Source organism: Scyliorhinus torazame, chromosome 5 (genome assembly GCF_047496885.1).
Source record: "Scyliorhinus torazame isolate Kashiwa2021f chromosome 5, sScyTor2.1, whole genome shotgun sequence".
NCBI classification, from domain to species: Eukaryota; Metazoa; Chordata; class Chondrichthyes; order Carcharhiniformes; family Scyliorhinidae; genus Scyliorhinus; species Scyliorhinus torazame.
Window position 1 is genome coordinate 292,310,530 of NC_092711.1, and position 23,533 is coordinate 292,334,062.

The window sequence follows — 23,533 nt, forward strand, 5'->3', positions numbered from 1 at the left end:
GGGCAATTTAGCATGGCCAATCCACCTAACCTGCACATCTTTGGGTTGTGGAGGTGAAACCCATGCAGACACTGGGAGAATGTGCAAACTCCACGCGGACCGTGACCCAGGGCCGGGATTCGAACCCGGGTCCTCTGTGCCGTAGGCAGCAGTGCTAACCACTGTTCCAGTGCTGCCCTTCAGTGGGACAGCATTTTGCAGACTGATCATAACTCCATTAGATTCTTTATCTAAAAATATTTTTTAATGTTATATTTTAAACATTAAACGTGTTTTAATAAATACAAAGCCATAAAATAAAACAATCAAATACAACAGCATCAAACCCCCCCCCCCCCCTTAATAGGTGACAGTGACTAGCTCTTTAAAGAGCAAAAGAGCACAATAAAAGGTTGCCATCTTGACTTCCGGTTGCGGCGATGCGGAGCTAAGCCGCACGTTTCGGCAGCTCCCGCGACAACGGACTTTTGGGCTCTCCAGAGGAGCGGAGAGCGAGCAGCATGGGGGCCTGACCAGCAGGAGTTCCTGAAGCGCTGTGTGGAGGAACTGAAAAAGGAGGTGCTGGCGCCAATGCTGTTGGCAATCGAGGGGCTGAAGGAGACCCAGAAGACCCAGGCGATGGAGCTTCGTGAGGTAAAGACAAAATGAATGACAATGAGGACGAGATCCTGGGCCTGGCGGTAAAAGTGGAGGCGCACGAGGCGGTGCACAGGAGGTAGGCCGAGAGAATTGAGGTCCTGGAGAACAGGTTGAGGAGGAAGAACCTCCGGATTCTGGGTCTTCCCGAAGGAGTGGAGGGAGCTGATGCCGGGGCGTATGTGAGCACGATGCTCCATGCGCTGATGGGAGCTGAGGCACCTCCGACCCCCCCTGGAGCTGGAAGGGTCCTGGCAAGGAGACCCAAGGCTGATGAGCCGCCAAGGGCGATAGTGGCAAGGTTCCATCGCTTCGTGGACAAAGAAAGTGTGCTGAGATGGGCCAAGAAGGTGCGGAGCAGTAAATGGGAGAACGCGGTGATCCGAGTATACCAGGATTGGAGTGCAGAGGTGGCAAGGAGGAGAGCTGGCTTCAACCGGGCCAAGGCGGTGCTGCATTAAAAAAAAAAGTCAGGTTCGGCATGCTGCAGCCTGTGCGACTGGGTCACTTATCAGGACTGACACCATTATTTTGAAACGCCAGAAGAGGCTTGGACCTTTATTCAGATGGAAAAACTGGACTCGAACTGAGGGGATGTGGTTGTGGGGGGAGATGTTGGTTGTATATGGGGTTGTAAATACGGGTAAAGAATGCTCCATGGGTGGGATGATGGATGGGGATGAGGGTAGAGTTCTGGTTAAAATTCCTAAAATTCCCTTTTTTTTCTTTTCTGTAGACGAGATGATGATGATGGGGAATGTGGGCGTCGGTTCTGGAGGGAGGTGAGACTCTGGGATGAGGGAACTGGGGTAATGGCCGCAACAGGAGCTGTGCCACGGGGCGGGGCTGGTTCAAGAAAGCGCGGGTTTTTTCCCGCGCAAAAAAAGGAGGGGGGGGTGGAGGAAGGTAAGGAGGAGGAGAGACTCCCACACGGGGGAGATCAACGGGAAGGCGGGGGAAGCCGGGGTCAGCAGAAGTCAGCTGACTCACGGAAGTAATATGGGGGGAGCAAAAGAGCTAGATGAGGATCTAGCGGTGGGGGGGGGGACTGAAAATGGAAGAGGTGGTCGGGGCGGGGGTTCCCCGACTGGAGGGTGCGGGAGGCGCGAGCACGGGACTGCCCTAAGACAGGAGATGGCTCCCACGTACATGGCCTACTCCTGCTCCTAGTTCTTATGTTCTTATGGCTAGTCGGCCGGGGAGAGGAGAGGGGGTGGGGGGTAATCCCCCAATTCGGCTGATCACGTGGAATGTGAGAGGCCTAAATGGGCCGGTTAAGAGGGCCCGAGTGTTTGCGCACCTAAAGGGACTGAAGGCAGACGTGGTCATGCTTCAAGAGACACATCTGAAGATGGCAGATCAGGTTAAGGAAGGGATGGTTGGGACAGGTGTTCCATTCGGGGCTGGATGCAAAGAATAGAGGGGTGGCAATACTGGTGGGAAAGCAGGCGTCGTTTGAGGCCAAGAACATAGTAGCGGACCAGGGAGGCCGATACATGATGGTGAGTGGTAGGTTGCAGGGGACGGCGGTGGTACTGGTGTACGTATATGCCCCGAACTGGGGCGATGCTGGATTCATGAAACTGATGTTGGGGCGTATTCCAGACCTGGAGGTAGGGAGCTTGATAATGGGTGGGGATTTTAACACTATGCTGGACCCAGCATTAGATCGCTCCAGATCTAGGACGGGGAAGAGGCCGGCGGCGGCCAAGGTGCTTAGGGGGTTTATGGACCAGATTTTGGGCGGGGGGGGTGGATCTGTGGAGATTTGCCAGGCCTTTGGCCAGAGAATTTTCCTTTTTCTCCCACGTACATAAGGCCTACTCCCAGATAGATTTTTTTGTTCTGGGCAGGACATTGATCCCGAAAGTGGAGGGAACGGAGTATTTGGCCATAGCTATTTCCGACCATGCCCCGCATTGGGTGGAGTTAGAGCTGGGGGAGGAGAGGGACCAACGCCCGCTGTGGAGGTTGGATGTGGGACTGCTGGCAGACGAAGTGTGCGGGAGGGTGCGGGGGTGCATTGAAAGGTATCTGGAGGCCAATGACAACGGGGAGGTGCAGGTGGGAGTAGTATGGGAGGCGCTGAAGGCAGTGGTCAGGGGAGAGTTAATCTCCATCAGGGCTCATAGGGTGAAGAGAGAGGGCAGGGAGAGGTTAGTGGGGGAAATTTTAAGGGTGGACAGGAACTACGCAGAGGCTCCTGATGGGGGACTACTTAGGGAGAGACGAAGTCCCCAGACGGAGTTCGACCTGTTGACCACAGGGAAGGCAGAGGCACAGTGGCGGAAGGCACAGGGGGCGATATATGAATATGGGGAGAAGGCGAGCTGGATGCTGGCACACCAGCTCCGTAAGAGGATGGCAGCGAGGGAAATAGGCGGAGTCAAAGATGGTAGGGGAACTACAGTGCAGGGAAAGTGAATGAGGCTTTTAAGGCCTTTTACGAGGAACTATAGGTCCCAGCCCCCAGGGGGAAACGAGGGGATGCGGTGATTCTTGGACCAATTGAGGTTCCCAAGGGTGGAGGAGCAGGAGGTGGCTGGTTTGGGGGGGCCAATTGGGGTGGAGGAGCTGGTTCAAGGACTGGGGAGCATGCAGGCAGAGAAGGCCCCGGGGCCGGATGGGTTCCCGGTGGAGTTTTATAGGAAGTATGTAGACCTGTTAGCCCCGTTGCTGGCCAGGGCCTTCAATGAAGCAAGGGAGGGGGGGACCCTGCCCCCGACAATGTCGGAGGCGACGATCTCTTTGATCTTAAAGCGGGATAAGGACCCATTGCAATGTGGGCCGTATAGACCGATCTCGCTCCTTAATGTAGATGCGAAGTTGCTGGCAAAAATGTTGGCCACGAGGATTGAGGACTGTGTCCCGGGGGTGATCCATGAGGACCAGACGGGATTCGTAAAGGGTAGGCAGTTAAATACTAATGTGCGAAGTCTCCTAAATGTGATAATGATGCCATCGGTGGAGGGAGAAGCGGAGATAGTGACAGCCATGGACGCGGAGAAGGCCTTTGATCGAGTAGAGTGGGAGTATCTCTGGAAAGTGTTGAGGAGGTTTGGGTTCGGGGGAGGGTTTATTAGTTGGGTTAAGCTTCTGTATAAAGCCCCGGTGGCGAGTGTGGTCACGAACCGGCGGAGGTCGGAGTATTTCCGGCTGTATCGAGGGATGAGGCAGGGGTGCCCCCTGTCCCCTCTGCTGTTTGCATTAGCAATTGAACCTTTGGCCATGGCGTTAAGGGAGTCGGGGAAATGGAAGGGGGTGGTTCGAGGGGGAGAGGAACATAGTGTCGCTGTACGCAGACGACCTGTTGCTGTATGTGACTGATCCAGTGGAGGGGGTGGTTGAGGTACTGCAGATCCTACGGGAGTTTGGAGACTTTTCGGGCTATAAGCTCAATGTGGGAAAGAGTGAGCTCTTTGTGATCCATCCGGGGGACCAGGGAAGAGGGATAGACGACCTACCGTTGAGGAGGGCGGAAAGGAGCTTTCGATACTTGGGGATTCAGGTAGCTAGGAGCTGGGGGGCACTGCACAAACTTAATTTGACGTGGTTGGTGGAACAGATGGAGGAGGATTTTAAAAGGTGGGACATGTTGCCACTCTCGCTGGTGGTCCTCCCGAGATTTCTTGTTGTATTCCAATGCCTCCCAATTGTGATTACTAAGGCCTGTTTTAAGAGGGTAAGCAGGAGTATGGGATTTGTGTGGGCGAGCAAGACCCCGCGGGTAAGGAGAGGGTTCTTGGAGCGTAGCAGAGATAGAGGAGGGTTGGCGTTGCCGAATTTGGGTGGCTACTATTGGGCAGCCAACGTGGCAATGATCCGTAAGTGGGTGATGGAGGGAGAGGGGGCGGCGTGGAAGTAGTTGGAGATGGCGTCCTGCAAAGGAACGAGCCTGGGGGCGCTGGTGACAGCACCGCTGCCGCACTCGCCGACAAGGTACACCACGAGCCCGGTGGTGGCGGCAACGCTAAAGATCTGGGGGCAGTGGAGCGGCACAGGAGTGCGACGGGAGCCTCGGTGTGGTCCCCGATCAGAGACAACCATCGGTTTGTCCCAGGAAGGATGGACGGAGGTTTCAGAGCTGGCATCGGGCAGGGATTAGAAGAATGGGGGACCTGTTCATTGACGGGACATTTGCGAGCTTAGGGGCGCTGGAGGAGAAGTTTGGGCTACCCCCGGGAAACGCTTTCAGGTACATGCAAGCGAGGGCGTTTGTGCGGTGGTAGGTGAGGGAATTTCCGCTACTCCCGGCACGGGATTCAAGATAGGATCTCGGGCGTATGGGTCGGAGAGGGCAAGGTGTCGGCGATATACCAGGAGATGAAAGAAGAGGGGGAGGCTCTGGTAGAGGAACTGAAAGGTAAATGGGAGGAGGAGTTGGGGGAGGAGATTGTGGAGGGGCTATGGGCTGATGTCCTAAGTCGGGTTAATTCCTCTTCCTCGTGTGCCAGGCTTAGCCTGATACAATTTAAGGTGGTTCATAGAGCGCATATGACAGGGGCGAGGCTGAGTAGGTTCTTCAGGGTGGAGGACAGATGTGGGAGGTGCTCAGGAAGTCCGGCGAACCATGTCCATATGTTTTGGTCATGCCCGGCACTGGAGGGGTTCTGGTGGGGAGTGGCGGGAACAGTATCTAAGGTGGTGAAAGTCCGGGTCAAGCCAAGCTGGGGGCTAGCACTATTTGGAGTAGTGGACGAACCGGGAGTGCAGGAGGCGAAAGAGGCCGGTATTCTGGCCTTTGCGTCCCTAGTAGCCCGGCGAAGGATCTTGCTAATGTGGAAGGAGGCGAAGCCCCCCAGCGTGGAGGCCTGGATAAATGATATGGCTGGGTTTATTAAGTTGGAAAGGATAAAGTTTGCCTTGAGAGGGTCTGCGCAGGGGTTCTACAGGCGGTGGCAACCGTTCCTAGACCATCTCGCGGAGCGTTAGATTAAGATCGGACAGCAGCAACAGCAACCCGGGCGGGGGGGACATCGTTCGTGTGGGGGGGGGTTCTCTGGTGGGCATTTGAGCAAGAAAACAGATGAATGATCCGGAAACTGACATATACGGGAAGAATCCAATGTACAAAGTTCTGTATCTTATTGACTTGCCATGTTCATGTCTTGCCACCCGAGTTCTCTTTCTTTTCTTTGTTACGGGAAGGAGGGGGGGGGTTGTTTGTAAGGTGGAAAATATTGTTGAAAAATTCTTAATAAAAATATATTTATAAAAAAAAAGGTTGCCATCTTTTCTAGAACCCTTCAGTTGCACTCCTTAACGTCTATTTAACTTTCTCAAGATGTAAAAACTCCATGAGATCTCCCAACCACACCGAGGCGCTGGGTGGAGAAGCTGGCCTCCACGCCAGACCTCTCCTGCGAGCGATCAACAAGGCAACGGCTAAGATACCCGCACCTGTCTGTAACTCCGGGGACGGGGCTCCAAATCCATTTGTGAAATCTCTGACATGGTGCTGAAGAAGGAGACCCAAAATCTCACCAGCTCAGGACACACCCAGAACATATGCAAATGATTGCCGGGTCCCTCCCACAGAACGTTCATTTACCTTCCACTCCCTTAAACAACTGACTCAACCTAGCCCTAGTTAAGTGTGTTTGATGTTCCAACTTCAACTGTATCAACACCAATCTTGTGCACGACAAAGTGACTTTCATCCCATGCAAGGCCTCACATCATACCCCCCTCCTCTAATGCTAACCCCAGCTCCTCCTCCCACTTGGCCTTAATCCCCATCAGGGATGCAGTATCCTCTGCCATTATCCTCCCATAAATTCTCACGGTATTCCCCTCTTCCAGCCCCGAGAGTGTCAAAACCCTTTCCATCAGTAAGGATTGTGGCGCTATCGGAAACAAAAGGAAAACCTTCCTCGCCAAGTCCCTCACCCTCATCTAAAGCTTTCTGCCTGCGAAAAGCCGAACTTCTCTGACTGCCCCTCCAGGCTCGCGAACAGTCCCTCTAGTTCTCAATACCATCCACCCCCTTATCCAACCATCCCCGAAACTTGGCATTCTGTCTTGCCAGCTCAAACATACAATTATCACAAATCGGCACCCACTTCAACATCCTACCGAATTTGGAATGCTGCAAAATTGACACCAGATTTTCAATGTCGCAACCACCGCCTGAATACTTCTCTGGAGGGAACGGCAGCAAAGCTGACTTCAGCGCCGCACCCCCTTTCCCTTACAGAGACCGGCACCAGCATCACCCACACTGCCTCCTGATCCCCACATCAGCCCATCTACCTCTGCGTTTGCCGCCCAATAGTAGTAGATCAAGCTCGGCAATGCCAAACCCCCTGACTGACCATTCGACGAATTCTAGCACCTTTACCCACCCAAATAAAAAACAAAATCAACTTCTCCATCCCTGCAAAAAAGGCAAGCATTGGAATAGGAACAGAAAATGTGGCAAAATGTTCATTTTCATGGATTGCACTCGGCCCATACATTCCCCTCGTGTCGGCGTAGGTTTCACCCCCACAATCCGAAGATGTGCTGGATAGGTGGACTGGCCATACTAAATTGCCCCTTAATTGGGAAAAAAATAATTGGGTAATCGTTTTTTTTTTTTTTAAATAATTTTAAAAGAAGGCATATGGTATATTTGCCTTTATTAACTGAGGCATAAAGTTTAAGAGCAGGGAGGTTATGCTGGAACTGTACAAAATGTTGATCAGGGCACAGCTAGAAGAATGTTCTGGGAAGGGACGGGAGGTTTAGAGGAGGTGTGAGGGAAAACCTTTTTACTAGAGGGTGGCGGAAGTTTGGAACTCGCTGCCTGACAGGGTGGTGGAGGCAGAGGCTCTCGTAATATTCAAAAAGTATTTAGATGTGCAGTTGCGATCATAAGACATTCAAGGCTATGGACCAAGTGCTCGGAAATGGGATTAGAATAATTAGGTGGGGTTTTTTGACTGGTGCAAACTCAATGGGTCGAAGGGACATTTCTGTGCTGTATGACTCTACTGCCCTGGCTTTATATGAATATTCTGGGTTTGTGTATTTATACAATGCCTTGCGGGTTTTCCCTCCACTTAATCCAATAATAGTAATCTTTTATTAGTGTCACAAGTAGGCTTACATTAACACTGCAATGAAGTTACTGTGAAAATTCCCTCGTCGCCACACTCTGGTGTACCCGCACAGGGCGGGTACACTGAGGGAGAATTTAGAATGTCCAAATCACCTAGCAAGCTCGTCTTTTGGGACTTGTGGGAGGAAACCGGAGCACCCAGAGGAAACCCACGCAGACACTGGGTGAATGTGCAGACTCTGCACAGAAAGTGACCCAAGTCGGGAATTGAATCTGGGTCCCTGGCGCTGTGAATCAACAGTGCTAACCACTGTGCTACTGTGCCACACATACGGAGAGGCAGCTTTGGCTAGATAATGAAAAAGAGGTAAAGCAGTGTAAAAACAATTCCATGATTTTACCATTGGATTTGGAAGAGAATAATTTAACTTCTGTAAAATTGTATTAGCCTCAGCCATAGATTAAGTTTCCTTGCAAAGATAGGCGAGTCCTTGTCTTGCATTTGAAGTACTGAAGTAGACAGTATAGAGGAGCTGAATTGATTCAAATGCAGATTATTTTTAACTGAACTTGCTTCAGCGTCAACTTAATGTAAACACAATTTGCTATCCAATTTTACGTTGTTTCGTGGGATGTGAGCATCACTGGCAAGATCAGCATTTGTTGTCCATCCCTAGTTGCCAATGAGAAGGCGGGGGTGAACAATTTTATTGAACTGCTGTAGTACAATTGAAGAATGAACAAGACTTCAGAGAACATACTTTTTTATTTGAGAGTCTTTATATTTGTGATTGGGCTTGGCTACTGAAAATGCTAGCTTTTATATTGAAATGCTTCCCCCGCACATCTCCACTGAATCTATTCCCCCTCACCTTGAGTTTGTGCTCCCTTGTAATTGTCATTTCCCTGGGAAAAAACCTCCAACTGTTCGCCCTATCTATACCGCTCATAATTTTATAAACTTCTATCAGGTCACCCCTCAGCCTCCTGCTTTCGAGGGAGAACACTCCTAGTTTAGTCAATCTTTCCTCCTAGCTAATACTCTCCATACCAGGCAACATCCTGGTAAACCTTTTCTGTACTCTCTCGAAAGCCTCCATGTCCTTCTGGTAGTGTGGTGATATTCCAAATGTGGCCCAATCAACATTCTATATAACTGTATCATAATGGGCAGCCCGGTGGCGCAGTGGTTAGCACTGCGCCGAGGTCCCAGGTTCGATCCCGGCTCTGGGTCACTGTCCGTGTGGAGTTTGCACATTCTCCCCATGTTTGCATGGGTTTCGCTCTCACAACTCAAAAGATGTGCAGGATAGGTGGATTGGCTACGCTAAAGTTGCCCTAAAAAAAATTATTATCATAATTTGCAAAATTGTATACTCGATGGCCTGTCCGATGAAGACAAGCATGCCCTATGTTTTCTTTACCGCTATTTCCACCTGTGCTGCCACTTTTAAGGATCTATGGACCTGTACGCCCAGATCTCTGTGTGTACCTGTGCTCCTGATGGTTCTGTCATTTATTTTATAGCTCCCATCTGAATTGCATCTACCAAAATGCATCACATTCGCATTTGTCCAGGTTCAATTCCATCTGCCATTTCTCCGCCCAATCTTGCAGTCTATCTACATCCTGCTGTATTCTCTGACAATCTTCAGCACTATCCTCAACTCCAGCACTCGTGGTATCATCCACAAACTTGCTAATCAGACCTGCTACGTTTTCTAATGCTGTCTGTCGCTAATATGACCATTCACTTCCAAATATGCATCGATCCTATCTCTGAGAATCTTTTCCAACAATTTCACTATCACTGACATCAAGCTCACTGGCCTATAGTTACACGGGTTATCCTTGCTACCCTTCTTAAATAACAGGACAACATTGGCTATCCTGCGATCCTCTGGGACCTCACCTGTGGCCAATGAGGACACCAAGATTTCTGTTAGAGGCCCAGCAATTTCATTTCTTGGCTCCCTCAAAAATTGGGGATTTTTCTACCTTAATGCTTTTTAGCACACCTAACACTTCCTCACTCGTAATAATGACTTGTTCTAAAGTGTTTCGAACCCTTTGAGATACCACCAATCAACATGTCCCTCTCCTTTGTGAATATCTATGCGAAGTACTTATTAAGAATCTTGCCTATTTCCTTTGGTTCTATGCAGAATTTCCCTCCTTTTGTCCTTGAGTGGACCAACTCTTTCTCCAGCCTACCCTCTTGTTCCTAATATATGTATAAGATACCTTGGGATTTTCCTTAATCCTGTTTGCCAAGGACATTTCATGACCCCTTTTTGCCCACCTAACTCTCTATTTGAGCTCTCTTCTACTTTCCCTGTATCCTTCAAATGCTTCATCTGTTTTTAGTTGCCTAGACCTAGGCATCCTTTTTCTTTTTGACTAGACTCACAATTTCCCTGGTCATCCACGGTTCCTGAATCCTGCCTTTCCTTTTCATTGGCACATGCCTGGCACTCCCATCAAATGCTCCTCAAAAGACTCCCACGTGCCAAATGTGAATTTACCCGCAAACAGCCTCTCCCAAACAACAACCTCAAAATCCTGCCTAATCTGGTTGTAGTTAGCCTTCCCCCAATTTAGCACCTTAACCCTAGGACAACACTCGTCCTTTTCCGTGAGTCTCCGAAAGCTTAGGGAATTGTGGTCACTTTTTGCCACATGTTCCCCCACTGCAACTTTGATGACCTGGCCGGGCTCGTTCCCTAGGTCTAGTACAGCCCCCTCTCTAGTCGGACTATCCACATATTGTTCCAAAAAACCTTCTTAGACACACTTAACAAATTCCTCACCATCTGGACCCCTAGCCATAAGAGATTTCCAGTCAATATGAGGAAAATTAAAGTCTCCCACTACAACAACTCTATTACTTCTACATTCCAGAATCTGCTTACATATCTATTCCTCAACTTCCCGTGGGCTGTTAGTACACATCATAGTGACTGCCCCCTTTCTGTTTCTGAGTTCTACCCAGTGTCTCGTTCCTTGATTCTTCCAAGGTGTCAGGAGCTGAATTGATGCAAATTTAAATAATTTTTAACTAAACTGCTTCAGCGTCAACGTATAAACATGTAATTTTCTGTCCGGTTTAGTAAACTTTGAATGGCCCTCCCTCCCTAATGTCTTCAACATTATCCATTGCAAGTACTCCAGTAGAGCAACAGGGACAGAATACTCTGGTCATTCTTTGATTTGTAAAAATGTGATGGTGAGATTCTTCAATTTCATTGCAGTTCTTGTAGAGTTGCCATGCTCTGAGAAAATAACACAAGCATACTTTGTGTATCCTGAGGTTGTCAGCACCTTAGTGGAAAAATAAATTGTTTAAGTATTTGTGGTGATGTATTAGTTTTATGTTTGATTCTTAATCCTTAACAAATATTTTGCTTTGTTGTGCTTAATCCAGCTTTTGGGCACCATGAGTAAGTATATATACTATGAAACCTACTGTTCATCCCTTGAGTAAAACACCTCTGTCTCGCAGATTTACTGCTGAAGGCAAGACTGTTTTTCAAAGGGTTTTAAGGGTATATGGTTTGAGCACTTCTGATCTGCCAGCCAGCGTTGATTTTGAACTAGCTGCAACTGGCACAAAAACAAATATGACTCCATAGGTAGGAATGCCAATGTAATTCAGAGGCTGTAACTAGAAGTCAGTCAGCAGCTCCTGTTCCAAGAAGTATTTGTCTATCCTTTTAAAAATCTAGAGAAACTCCTTCAAAGGAGCTCAGCTGATTGACGTTTCTGTTTAACTCTTGCATAAACTGGTTCCATGGTGATATTTGGAGTAATTTCAGCCAGCCAGCCTTGATGCTTACTGCTATAAATTGCCCTTCCAGTGATTAAATCTGTTTCACAATTTGATCTACTGCAAATGGGACATAATTAGCTTCTGACGTCATGTGGTTATGTCGTGGAAATCCTATGCTTCATCGAAAGAGAATAAATCTTTCTATTTTTCACCTCTGGTGCATTGTGCCACGTACGTATTGGTCATTATGGAGGGCGATTGGGGTGGTGGGGGCATTGGGGGAAAAGTTTGTTTGGAGATGCATAAATTCTAACTTTGTTTTTAAAAACAGGGAACCATGGAGGAGAAGATTTATGATCGGCAGGTAACGAAGCAGTCGCTAGCATACCGTGTCGTTGACCAGCAACAGATTGAGCGTCACTTCACAATGAATGAATTAACTGAACTCTACACTTTTGAGCCAGATCAGCTGGATGATCCAAATTCTGAAAAGAAGAAGAAGAGAGATACTCCTCTGCTGCCAAAGGTTTGCCTCTTTAAGAATCTTAATATTTGTCAGTAAATATTTTACAGATTCTCTCAAATGGTAGCATTTTGATCTGGGGTTTCACTGCCACTTTGTGCAATAGCATTGGTGATCTCTTTTTGTGTCTCATTCAATCCGTTTTGAAGGCAAATTACTGTATGATTCCAGGAAATCAGGGCATTTCCCATTTAAATGAATAGTAGGAAAATGAGGAAGCTGAGTAGAAGGATGGGGTAGAAGGGAACAGATGTGAGAATGGATCAAGCAGGTTAAGATTGGAAGTGCACTAGGATGATGTGGTGCCGGAGGGGAGTTGGTACTGTAGAGGAATGGGTGCCCCCCCCCCCAATATGCCTTTCATCCCAAGAGCTGTATCTAACTCCTTGAAAACATACAATGTTTTGGCCTCAAATACTTTCTGTGGTAGAGAATTCCACAGGCTACACACTCTGGATGAAGAAATTTCTCCTCTTCTCAGTCCTAAATCATCTATCCTCTATCCCAGTGTTTTTCAAACTTTTTTTTCCGGGGACCCATTTTTACCTACCAGCCAACCTTCGGGACCCAACCCGGCCGACCTTCGGGACCCACGCCGGCTGACCTGCGCGACCCACCATTTTCTCTTACCTTGTTTTTTGCTGACAAAAATGGAGAAAATAGTTTTGGGTCCCTTTGGCTCCAATGGTCCCTTTTGCCCCCCCGAACTTGGGAAAACAAAGGCTGCGGCCATATAATAAAAAATGCGGCCGCACTGCGCATGTGTGCCCGATCTTCGGTGCGCATGTGCACCGATGATCGGGCACACCTGCGATATGCGGCCACATTTTTAAAAATCTGTTCCTGGCCATTTTGAAGGCCGCTCGCAGCCAGCCTTATTAGAAGCTGGCTGCTGCAGCTGTTGCACGTCAATTTGCGCGATCGGGAACGCCGTGACGGATGGCTCCACGACCCTCCCGACACCCGCCCACGACCCACCCGCGGGTCGCGCCCCTGAGTTTGACAATGCCCGCTCTATCCTCTGGCTGTGACCCCTGGTTCTGGACTCCCCCACCATTGGGGACAGTTTTCTTGCATCTTCCCTGTCAAGTCCTGTTAGAATTTCATAGGTTTCTATGCGATCCCCCTCATTCTTCTGAACTCCAGCGAATATAGTCCTAACCGACTCAATCTCGCCTTGTATGTTAGTCCTGCAATCCCAGTAATCTGTCCTGAACAAGAGGAAGACTAACATGGTGGAGAGCTGAAAATAGAGAAGCTAAAGACCAAAGGAACAGTGATAGAGATAGACAAAATTAGGGGCCGGTATAAACTGGTTGGGTGGGATATGTGAAACGCAGAGTAGAAACCACAATGGTAGAGAGATGAGAATAGATGCACTGAAGTAGGGAACGTGGAAGAAATCTAGACAGATTTGAATGTAAATTAAAAGTGAAAAACATTGAATTTGAAAGCAAGATTAATATCAGTGAAGTAATAACAAGATGGAGAATTGCAAACAGCTGGTGAGATGGGGGAGAAATGAGGAACTAGAAAGAAATGGAGATGGTGGTTAGATTTGCAAAAGAAAATGAACAAGGGAGTGTGAGATGAGTGATTTAGGATTTGCGAACACTCCCTTTCAGGGATGTCCCACTAGCAATATTTCTAAGCTGAAGGCTCACTTTGACGCATGGCTGAAAAAAAGTGATCTGTACAGTTTTTGCTGTTTTGTTCACACTGTTTTGGTTGCATTAGCATTCACTGCCATTAGAGGGCTGTACACTATGTAAAATATTGCATGAGACCTGGTGCAATAGTGAGTGAAAAACTATTGTTTCTGTATTAATGACTTATCTTCACTGTAGCAGGACAATTGGCAGCCTAAAATCTACAGAGCCCTGATCATAGAATTTACAGTGCAGAAGGAGGCCATTCGGCCCATCGAGTCTGCACCGGCTCTTGGAAAGAGCACCTTACCCAAGGTCAACACCTCCACCCTATCCCCATAACCCAGTAACCCCACCCAACACTAAGGGCAATTTTGGACACTAAGGGCAATTTAACATGGCCAATCCACCTAACCTGCACATCTTTGGACTGTGGGAGGAAACCGGAGCACCCGGAGGAAACCCACGCGCACACTGGGAGGGTGTGCAGACTCTGCACAGACAGTGACCCAAGCTGGGAATCGAACCTGGGACCCTGGAGCTGTGAAGCAATTGTGCTATCCACAATGCTACCGTGCTGATAAATGTAACAAATTCAACCAAGCTGATAAATGTAACAAATTCAAATTGATCTTATGGTCTGCACCGTTGTGTTTTCTGATCTTTAACCGTTGCACGCCATGATTTAGATCTAGAAACTCACCCTTTAAGTTCCTGACTAACACATTTGAATAACAGTAGAACTGTGTACAATATTATTCAATAATTGGATCTCAACACAGTCCTTTATAAGGTAAGTCAGTCCAGGGACTTCCTGATCCTTTGGGGTATCGGAATTCACTAGTGGGTACAGTAGAGATGAATTCTGTTTGAAACTCAATGGGTTGACTCTCACCTTGCGATGGTGCATTCGTGCAGATAACGTCTCCACTTCCCACTGGAACATACTTGGCTCTTTCTTGGAGTTACTTGCTGCAGCATTACTTTCATCTGTACCAATATGCTGACAGGCATACTGTGGGTGGACTGCTCCAAAGGCTGTGTATGTTCCTCTCAAATGGTCCAGCTGTTTCTTCACCCTTTTAATGTGGACATCTATTTCATACCACACTGGACCTGTTCTGGCCACGACTATTCCAGGGATCCAATTTTGGACTAACACCAAACTTCTTTACATATATCAAGTCGCCCATCTCAGATGTGTTCTCAGATTTTGTTGAGTCATGATGTCCCTTCTGTGCATTCTGTTTTACCACCACCCACCCGGCCAAAATCAAAAAGCTGTCCATTCGTAAGTCGGCTGGTGTAACACCTGTGGTGATATTGAGGTGTTGTTCTATAGGCGATCAGGAAACAAGCTAGCCTGGTTTGCAGAGAGGCTGATGACATGTTTATTTCTTCATGACGGCTTTGAATATTTGAATGGCTCTCAGCCAGTCCATTTGAAGTCCATGTCCCAGTGGGAGTATTTGCTAGAGTGGTTGGGGGTTGGAACATATGCAAGGAGTCAGAGGACAAAAACAAAAGACAAAGGGGAAGAAGAAAAGTGAGGGGCAGAGAAACCAAGTGCCAGATTCAAACAGAACCACAGTGAAAAGGATTGGGAGCGAGACAAGAGATGTTAAAAAGATGAGTTTAAAGGCTTTATGCCTTAACACATGGAGCATTCTCAATAAAGCGGATGAGCTAATAACATAAATAGACATAAACAGGTGTGATCTAATCGGGATTATTGAGACATGGCTGCCGGATGACCAGGGATGGGAACTGAATGTCCAGGGTTTAGGAAGGACAGACTAAAAGGAAATGGTGGTGGAGTGGCCGTTCTGGTTAAATAGTGAGAAAGGATATTGGCTCTGATCATATGCAATCTGTATGGGTAGAGCTGACAAACACCATGGGGCAGAAAATGTTAGTGAGCATCGTATATAAACCCCAAACTGCATTGGTGATTTTGGGAATGGTGTGATGTTGAAAATGGCATTAAACAGGAAATTAAAGATGCATGCACTAAAGGAACATCTATAATTATGGGTGATTAAAATCTGCATATAGATTGGGCAAATCAAATTATCCACAATACCGTAGAGGAGAAATTCCTGGAGTGTGTGGGTTGGTTTTCTGGACCACTGCGTTGGGGAACCAACTAGAGAACAGGATATCCTAGACTGGCTACTGTGTGATGAGAATGGAATCATTGGAAGTGGCGGCATGTGGTGCAGGGGTTAGCACTGGGACTACAATGCTGAGGACTCGGGTTCGAATCCCGGCCGTGGGTCACTGTCCGTGTGGAATTTACACATTCTCCCCATGTCTGCATGGGTTTCACCCCCACAACCCAAAGATGTGCAGGTTATGTGGATTGGCCATGCTAAATTGCCCCTTAATTGGAAAAAATAATTGGGTACTCTAAATTTAAAAAAAGAGAGAGAATGGAATCATGTGCAAGACCCCTTGGAGATGAATGACCATGATATGATAGAATTTTTCATCAAGATGGAGAGTGTGAGTGAAGTAATTGATTCGGAGACCAGGGTCCTGAATCTTAGTAAAGGAAACTACAATGATATGAGGTGTGCATTGGCTTTGATCGATTGGCGAACGTTACTTAAAGAGATGGGTAATAGCAAACATTTAAAAGTGCACATGGTGGAACTGCAACAATTGTTTGTTAATTTCTGGCACTAACGTAAACAGGAAAGGTGGCCAAACATAGCTTACAAGGGAAAATAGAGATAGTATTCGATCCATGGCAGAAGCATACAAATTGGCCAAGAAAAACAACAGATCTGAGTATTCGGAGCAGTTTAGAATTCATCAATGAAGGACCAAGGGACTAAGAAGGGGAAAATAGAGTACAAGTGGCAGGATTGGACAGAGTCAGCATGGATTCCTGAAGGGGCAATCGTGCTTGACAAATCTACTGGAATTTGTCAAGGATGTAACTAGTAGAGTTGATGAGGGGGAGCTAGTGGATGTGTTATATTTGGACTTTCAGAAGGCTTTTGACGAAGTCCTACAAAAGATAAGTGTGTAAAATTAAAGTGCTTGGTGTTTGGTGTGTAGTGTGTTTGGATGGATGGAAAACCCGTTGGCAGACAAGAAACAAAGAGTAGGAATTAACGGGTCTTTTTCAAATTGGCAGGCAGTGACTAGTGGGTACTGCAGAGAATCGTGCTAGGACCTCAGCTATTCACTATGTATTAATGATTTGGATGAGGGAACAAAATGTAATATTTCCAAATTTCCAGATGACACCAAATTGTATTGGCGAATGAGCTGTGAGGAGGATGCAGAGAACCTTCAGTGTGATTTGGACAAGTTGAGTAAGTGGGCAAATGAATGGCAGATGTAATATAATTTGGATTAAATCTGAGGTTATCCACTTTGGTACCAAAAGCGAGAAGGCAGACTATTATCTGAATGGTCATAATTAGGAGAGGGGAATGTGCAACGAGTCCTGGGTGTCCTCGTACACCAGTCCCTGAAGGTAAGCATGCAGGTACAGCAGGCAGTAAAGAATGGTATGCTGGTCTTCATTGCGCGAGGATTCGAGTACAGGAGCAGGGATGCCCTGCTGCAGTTATATAGGGAGTTGGTGAAGTCACATATGGAATATTGTGTGCAGTTTCTGTCTCCTTATCTGAGTCATGATGTTCTTGATTTAGAAGGGAGTGCAGTGAAGGTTTACCAGACTGATTCCTGGGATGGCGGGACTGACGCATGACAGATTGTATTCACTCGAATTCGGAAGAATATGGGGGGGGGGGTCTCATGGAAAGCTGTAAAATTCTAACAGGACTAGACAGGGTAGATGCAGGAAAGATGTTCCCGATGGTGGGTGTGTCCAGAACCAGGGGTCACTGTCTGAGGATACTGGTTAGTCCATTTAGGGCAGAGATTAGGATACATTTCTTCACCAGAGTGGTGAGTCTGTGGAATTTGTTACCACAGGAAGTAGTTGAGGCCAAAACATTGTATGTTTTCGAGAAGCAGTTAGATATAGCATTTGAGAGGATCAAAGCGGAGTTGGGCTATAGAGTTGGATGATCAGCCATGATAATGAATGGTGCAGCAGGGCTGAATGGCCTCCTCCTATTTTCTGTGTTTCTAAGCAAGATGGTAGGCAGCAGTACAAAGATGTTGAATGCTGTTGGTTCTCATTAAATTCACTAGTGAATGTAGGCCCATTATCCAAGGCTAGCACATCGGGCAACCCATGGGTGGCGAATGTCTGTTGTATTTTATCTATAGTTGTTGATTAGGTCGTGGACTTCATTTTGTGTATGTCAACCACTTGGGAGTGCACTATTATGAACAGGAACATGGGCCCACAAATTCGACGTGTAGTCGATACCATGGTTGACATAGCCACTCCCAAGGATCCATTAGGGCCGCAGACAATTTTTGCTGCATTTGACATTGATCGCAGTGTTTGACCAGATTCTCTATTTTGGTATCTATCCTGGGCCACCAGGATGGGCACAGTGTAACTCTTAATAATAGTAGTAACTATTAATAACTGGAGTAGTAATTTTCTAGTGGGAGTGGGAATGACCACCCTTGCTCCCCATAATACGCCGTGTTCACAATTTAACTCTTCTTTTCTGAAAGGATCCTAATTGCTCAAACCTATTATAATGCTAGCCTCAGAGGACCATTTGCTTATCACTAGATAATGCGGGGTCCTTCAAGGCCTAAATCATATCCGCCGTGCTGACGCAGGTAATGTTTTTAGAAAATTTAGAGGACGAACAATTTCCTGTGGTACTGGCGGAGGCAGTATACTTTCAGGTAGGGGAAGATGGCTTAAAGCGTCCACGTTTGATATGTGGGTGCCTGGCCTACGTGGAAAAGTATACTTGTAGTCTGCTAATAATAGAGCCCAGCATTGGACCTAGCTGAAGGTATGGGAGGAATGGCCTTATCCTCCTCTAAATAAGGTTATAACAGGGTTTTGTGGTCAGTAACTACTGTGAAGTGCTGTCCATAAACCTATTGATGGAACGTCTTCGCTCCAAAGATTACAGCTAGTCCCTCATTTTGATATGAGAATATGTTTTTTTCAGCATCGGTCAGTCTTCAAGGCATAGGCTGCATTGGCGATGGACCTTAAAGCCAAATTTCATCTTGCGCTACAAAACAGCTCTGATTCCGTAACATGACATGTCACAGATCAGAATCATCTCTCTTTTGAGGGGTCAAAATGAACAAAGTGACTGGATGACTGTAAAGTGTCATTTAACCTGTTCAAAGGCTTCTTTCTGAGGCTCTCTCTCCAATACCACCTCTGGTACTTGAGCAGTGTGTATCGGGGTGCCAACGTTGTAGAAGACTAGGAATAAATCTTCAGTAATAATTCACCATTTCCAAAAAGCATTTCAATTCTGACATTTTTGTGGGCCAGACCTTCCTTAATTGTTTTTAGCTTCTGCATAGGGTGCAGCCTTTGGCCATCTACTCTTAAACCTCAAGTACATCATTTCATGAGCCTGGAAAGTACACTATTCCCTTTTTAGCCTTACTCCAGCTGCCTTAAATCTTTTTAAACCTTCATCAAGATTCTTTAGGTGCTCCTCTCTGGGTGCTCCTATAATCAGTACATCTGGATAGGCACCCACCTTGGGTCCTATAGTAAGCTTTCCATCCTGCACTGGAAAATAGCACATGCCGATGAGCCTATGAAAAGCAGCCAGGAAAGCCTTTGTGGTTATTTATGGTAATAAACTCTAGATGCCTCGTATAATTCTAATCGTTCCAATCTGTTATTGGTAGTTTGCGATGAGGAATTCTCCATTAGTCAAAATTTTAATGATCATTCCTGAGCATTAATAAAGTGTTTTGTACTTGGAAGCGTCGTGATATGATTGATTGATACATTTATGGTCCATAATGCCACAATCAATGAAAAGCACTTGAACGGTTAAGAGAAACCATTTAAGCTTTTACAGCTATCCAGTTTTGATTCAAACAGTAGGAAAGTGCCAAATGACATGTCATGTGACAATGTAGATAGCAAGGATGTTTCTTAGCACTGAAAGTGTTCTCCCTCGATGCTGGAAAGAATGGAGAGCTGTTCATCTCAATGTATTTTTTTGTTCCTGAGACTTGCTCCGCATCAAACCAGCAATATTATGCTCTCAACAGTATGATTTTCCGGGACTTCCGGGTGCAGCAATGACCAGCTAAGTCGCACGTTTCGGCACCTCCCGTTTTAACGGACTTTTGGGCTCTTATCGGGAGCCCCAACGGCATTTTTCGAAGGCTAAACCCACTGTGAGGCGACATAGAAGAGAGTCCCCCCGGATGTGAATGGACAGAAGAGATAATAGTGGCCAGATTGCGGAGGATCCTCTGGAGCAGCAGCAAAGAAGGGAAGTGGGAAGCAAGATGGCGGCGGAGGGAGGCCAGTTGGTATGGGGCCTGGAACAGCAGGAGTTCCTCCGGCGATGTGTGGAGGAGCTCAAGAAGGAGGTGCTGGCGCCGATGTTGCAGGCGATTGAGGGGATAAAGGAGGCGAAGAAGACCCAAGAGATGGAGCTCTGTGGAGTGAAGGCAAAAGCTGCCGAAAATGAGGACGAGATACAGGGCTTGGTGGTGAAGACGGAGACGCACGAGGCACTGCATAAGAGGTGTATGGAGAGACTGGAAGCCCTGGAAAATAGCTCGAGGAGGAAGAACTTAAGAATCTTGGGTCTTCCCGAAGGGGCAGAGGGAGTGGACGTTGGGGTGTATGTGAGCACGATGCTCCATACCTTAATGGGAGCTGAGGCCCCAACGGGCCCCCTGGAAGCGGAGGGAGCGTATCGAGTCCTCGTGAGAAGACCAAAGGCAGGAGAAATACCTCGAGCAATAGTGGTGAGGTTCCACCGCTACAAGGACAGGGAGATGGTCCTGAGATGGGCGAAAAAGACACTGAGCAGCAGGTGGGAGAACGCGGTGATCCGCGTGTATCAGGATTGGAGTGCGGAGGTGGCGAGAAGGAGGGCGAGTTTCAATCGGGCCAAGGCGGTGCTCCACAAGAGAAAAGTGAAGTTCGGAATGTTGCAGCCGGCAAGACTGTGGGTTACACACCAGGGTAAACACCACTACTTCGAGACGGCAGAAGAGGCGTGGACATTTATTGAAGAGGAGAAGTTGGACTAGATTGGAGAAAGTGTTTGAAATGAAGTAGTGAGGTGGTGGCAAGGGACTGTGAATCAGCTGGGGGAAAATTTTCTTTCCCCTCGAAGGGGGGGACACACAAAAATGTGGGCGCCGGTGGGGAAGGGGAGGGGGAAGGAGAGAGGGAGCTGCGCCATCAGGGGTGGGGCCGAGAGGGAAGCGCAGGCTTTGTTCCCGCGCTATGGAAATTGTGGCAGGAAAAGGGGGCGCAGGAAGTAGGGGGCCTCACATAATGGGAGGCTAAGAATAAACGGGGGAAGCCGAGGTCAGCCAGAGTTTGCTGACTTCCGGAAGCAATATGGGGGGAGCAGCAACTAAGCTAGAGAGGGATCTAGCGGGGGGGGGGGGGGGGTTAACTGGGTTGCTGCTGCTAAGGGGGAGCTGTTACGGGATGGGATGGGAGGGCGCCGTCGGGGGGATAAGCGGGTGCGTGGGAACCGGGTGAGGAGCTGGTCTAAAAAGGGGGATGGCTAGTCGACGAGGGGGGGGGGGGGGGGGGGGGTAAAGAGCCCCCCAACCCGGTTGGTCACGTGGAACGTGAGAGGGTTGAATGGGCCGATTAAGATACTTGCGCACCTAAAGAAGCTAAAGGCAGACGTGGTCATGCTTCAGGAGACGCACCTGAAACTGGCGGATCAGGACAGATTAAGAAAAGGATGGGTGGGACAGGTATTCAATTTGGGCTTGGATGCGAAAAATGGAGGGGTGGCAATACTGGTGGGGAAACGGGTATTGTTTGAGGCGAAGACCATAGTGGCGGACAGTGGGGGTAGATACGTGATGGTGAGTGGCAGATTGCAAGGTGAGGCGGTGGTGCTGGTGAATGTATATGCCCCGAACTGGGATGACGCGAACTTTAAGAAGCGTATGTTGGGGAGCATCCCGGACCTGGAGATGGGAAAGTTGGTAATGGGGGGGGGGGGGGGGGACCACAACACGGTGCTGGACCCAGGGCTGGACCGGTCCAGATCTAGGACCGGGAGGAGGCCGGCAGCGGCCAAGGTGCTTAAGGGCTTTATGGAGCAGATGGGAGGAGTGGATTCCTGGAGATTTACTAGGCCAAGGAGTAAAGAGTTTTCCTCCTTCTCCCATGTCCACAAAGTGTACTCCCGGATAGACTTCTTTGTCCTGGGAAGGGCGCTGATCCCGAAGGTGGCAGGAACGGAGTATTCGGCTATAGCCATTTCAGATCATGCCCCACATTGGGTAGATCTGGAAGTAGGAGAGGAAAAGGAACAGCGCCCACTCTGGAGATTAGATATGGGACTGTTGGCGGACGAGGGGGTATGTGTAAGGGTATGGGGATGTATTGAAAGGTACCTAGAGATTAATGATGACGGAGAGGTCCAGGAGGGAGTGGTCTGGGAGGCGCTGAAGGCGGTGGTTAGAGGGGAGCTGATCTCCATAAGGGCCCATAAGGGGAAACAAGAGGGTAAAGAAAGGGAGAGATTGTTGAGGGAGATTTTGAGGGTGGATAGGCAATATGCGGAGGCTCCAGATGAAGGGCTATACAGGGAAAGACGGAGATTGCACACGGACTTTGACTTGTTGACCATGGGTAAGGCGGAGGCACAATGGAGGAAGGCACAGGGAGTGCAGTATGAATATGGAGAGAAGGCGAGCCGGCTGCTGGCCCAACAACTTAGGAAGAGGGGGGAGGCGAGAGAGATCGGAGGGGTTAGAGACGAGGAGGGAAAGATGGAACGGGGAGCGGAGAGGGTGAACGGGGTGTTTAAGGTATTTTACGAGAGGCTATATAAGGCCCAACCCCCGGAAGGGAAAGAGGGAATAATGCGTTTCCTAGACCAGCTGGAGTTCCCGAAGGTTGAGGAACAGGAGATGACAGGACTGGGAGCGCAGATTGAGGTGGAGGAGGTGGTAAAAGGAATTGGGAACATGCAGGCAGGGAAGGCCCCGGGACCGGATGGGTTCCCGGTGGAGTTCTATAGGAAATACGTGGACCTGCTGGCCCCACGTCTGACGAGAACCTTTAATGAGGCTAGGGAAAGGGGGACACTACCCCCGACGATGTCGGAGGCGACGATATCGCTGATCCTGAAAAGAGACAAAGACCCGCTGCAGTGCGGGTCATACAGGCCTATTTCCCTCTTGAACGTAGATGCCAAGTTTTTGGCCAAGGTGATGGCGATGAGGATAGAGGACTGTGTCCCTGGGGTGGTGCATGATGATCAAACGGGGTTTGTTAAAGGGAGGCAATTGAATGCTAATATACGGAGGCTGCTGGGGGTGATGATGATGCCCCCACCGGAGGGGGAGGCGGAGATAGTGGTGGCGATGGATGCAGAGAAAGCATTTGATAGTGGAGTGGGACTACCTGTGGGAAGTACTGAGGAGATTTGGATTTGGAGAGGGGTTCATTAGATGGGTTCAGCTCCTGTACAGGGCCCCGGTGGCAAGTGTGATTACAAATAGGCAACGATCTGACCACTTCTGACTATATAGGGGTACAAGACAGGGATGTCCCCTGTCCCCGTTACTGTTTGCGTTGGCACTTGAGCCACTGGCCATAGTGCTGAGGGGCTCTAGGAAGTGGAGGGGGGTACTTGGAGGAGGAGAAGAGCATCGGGTGTCATTATACGCAGATGATTTGTTGTTGTATGTCGCGGACCCAGTGGAGGGGATGCCTGAGATAATGCAGACACTCGGAGTTTGGAGAATTTTCAGGATATAAATTGAATATGGGGAAGAGTGAACTGTTTGTGATGCACCCCGGGGAACAGGGCAGGGGA

At 48.3% G+C, this 23,533-nt stretch overlaps 1 protein-coding gene across 7 annotated transcripts in view; it reads left to right on the forward strand.

Annotated features, from left to right (window-relative positions):
- atrx (ATRX chromatin remodeler) overlaps positions 1 to 23,533 on the forward strand; it is a 285,402-nt gene that overhangs the window by 209,464 nt on the left and 52,405 nt on the right. For all 7 annotated transcript variants that reach the window (XM_072505740.1, XM_072505742.1, XM_072505738.1 and 4 more), the window contains one exon: positions 11,779 to 11,973. In XM_072505740.1, the coding sequence (XP_072361841.1) occupies positions 11,779 to 11,973 (195 nt within the window). The remainder of the gene's footprint in view (positions 1 to 11,778; positions 11,974 to 23,533) is intronic.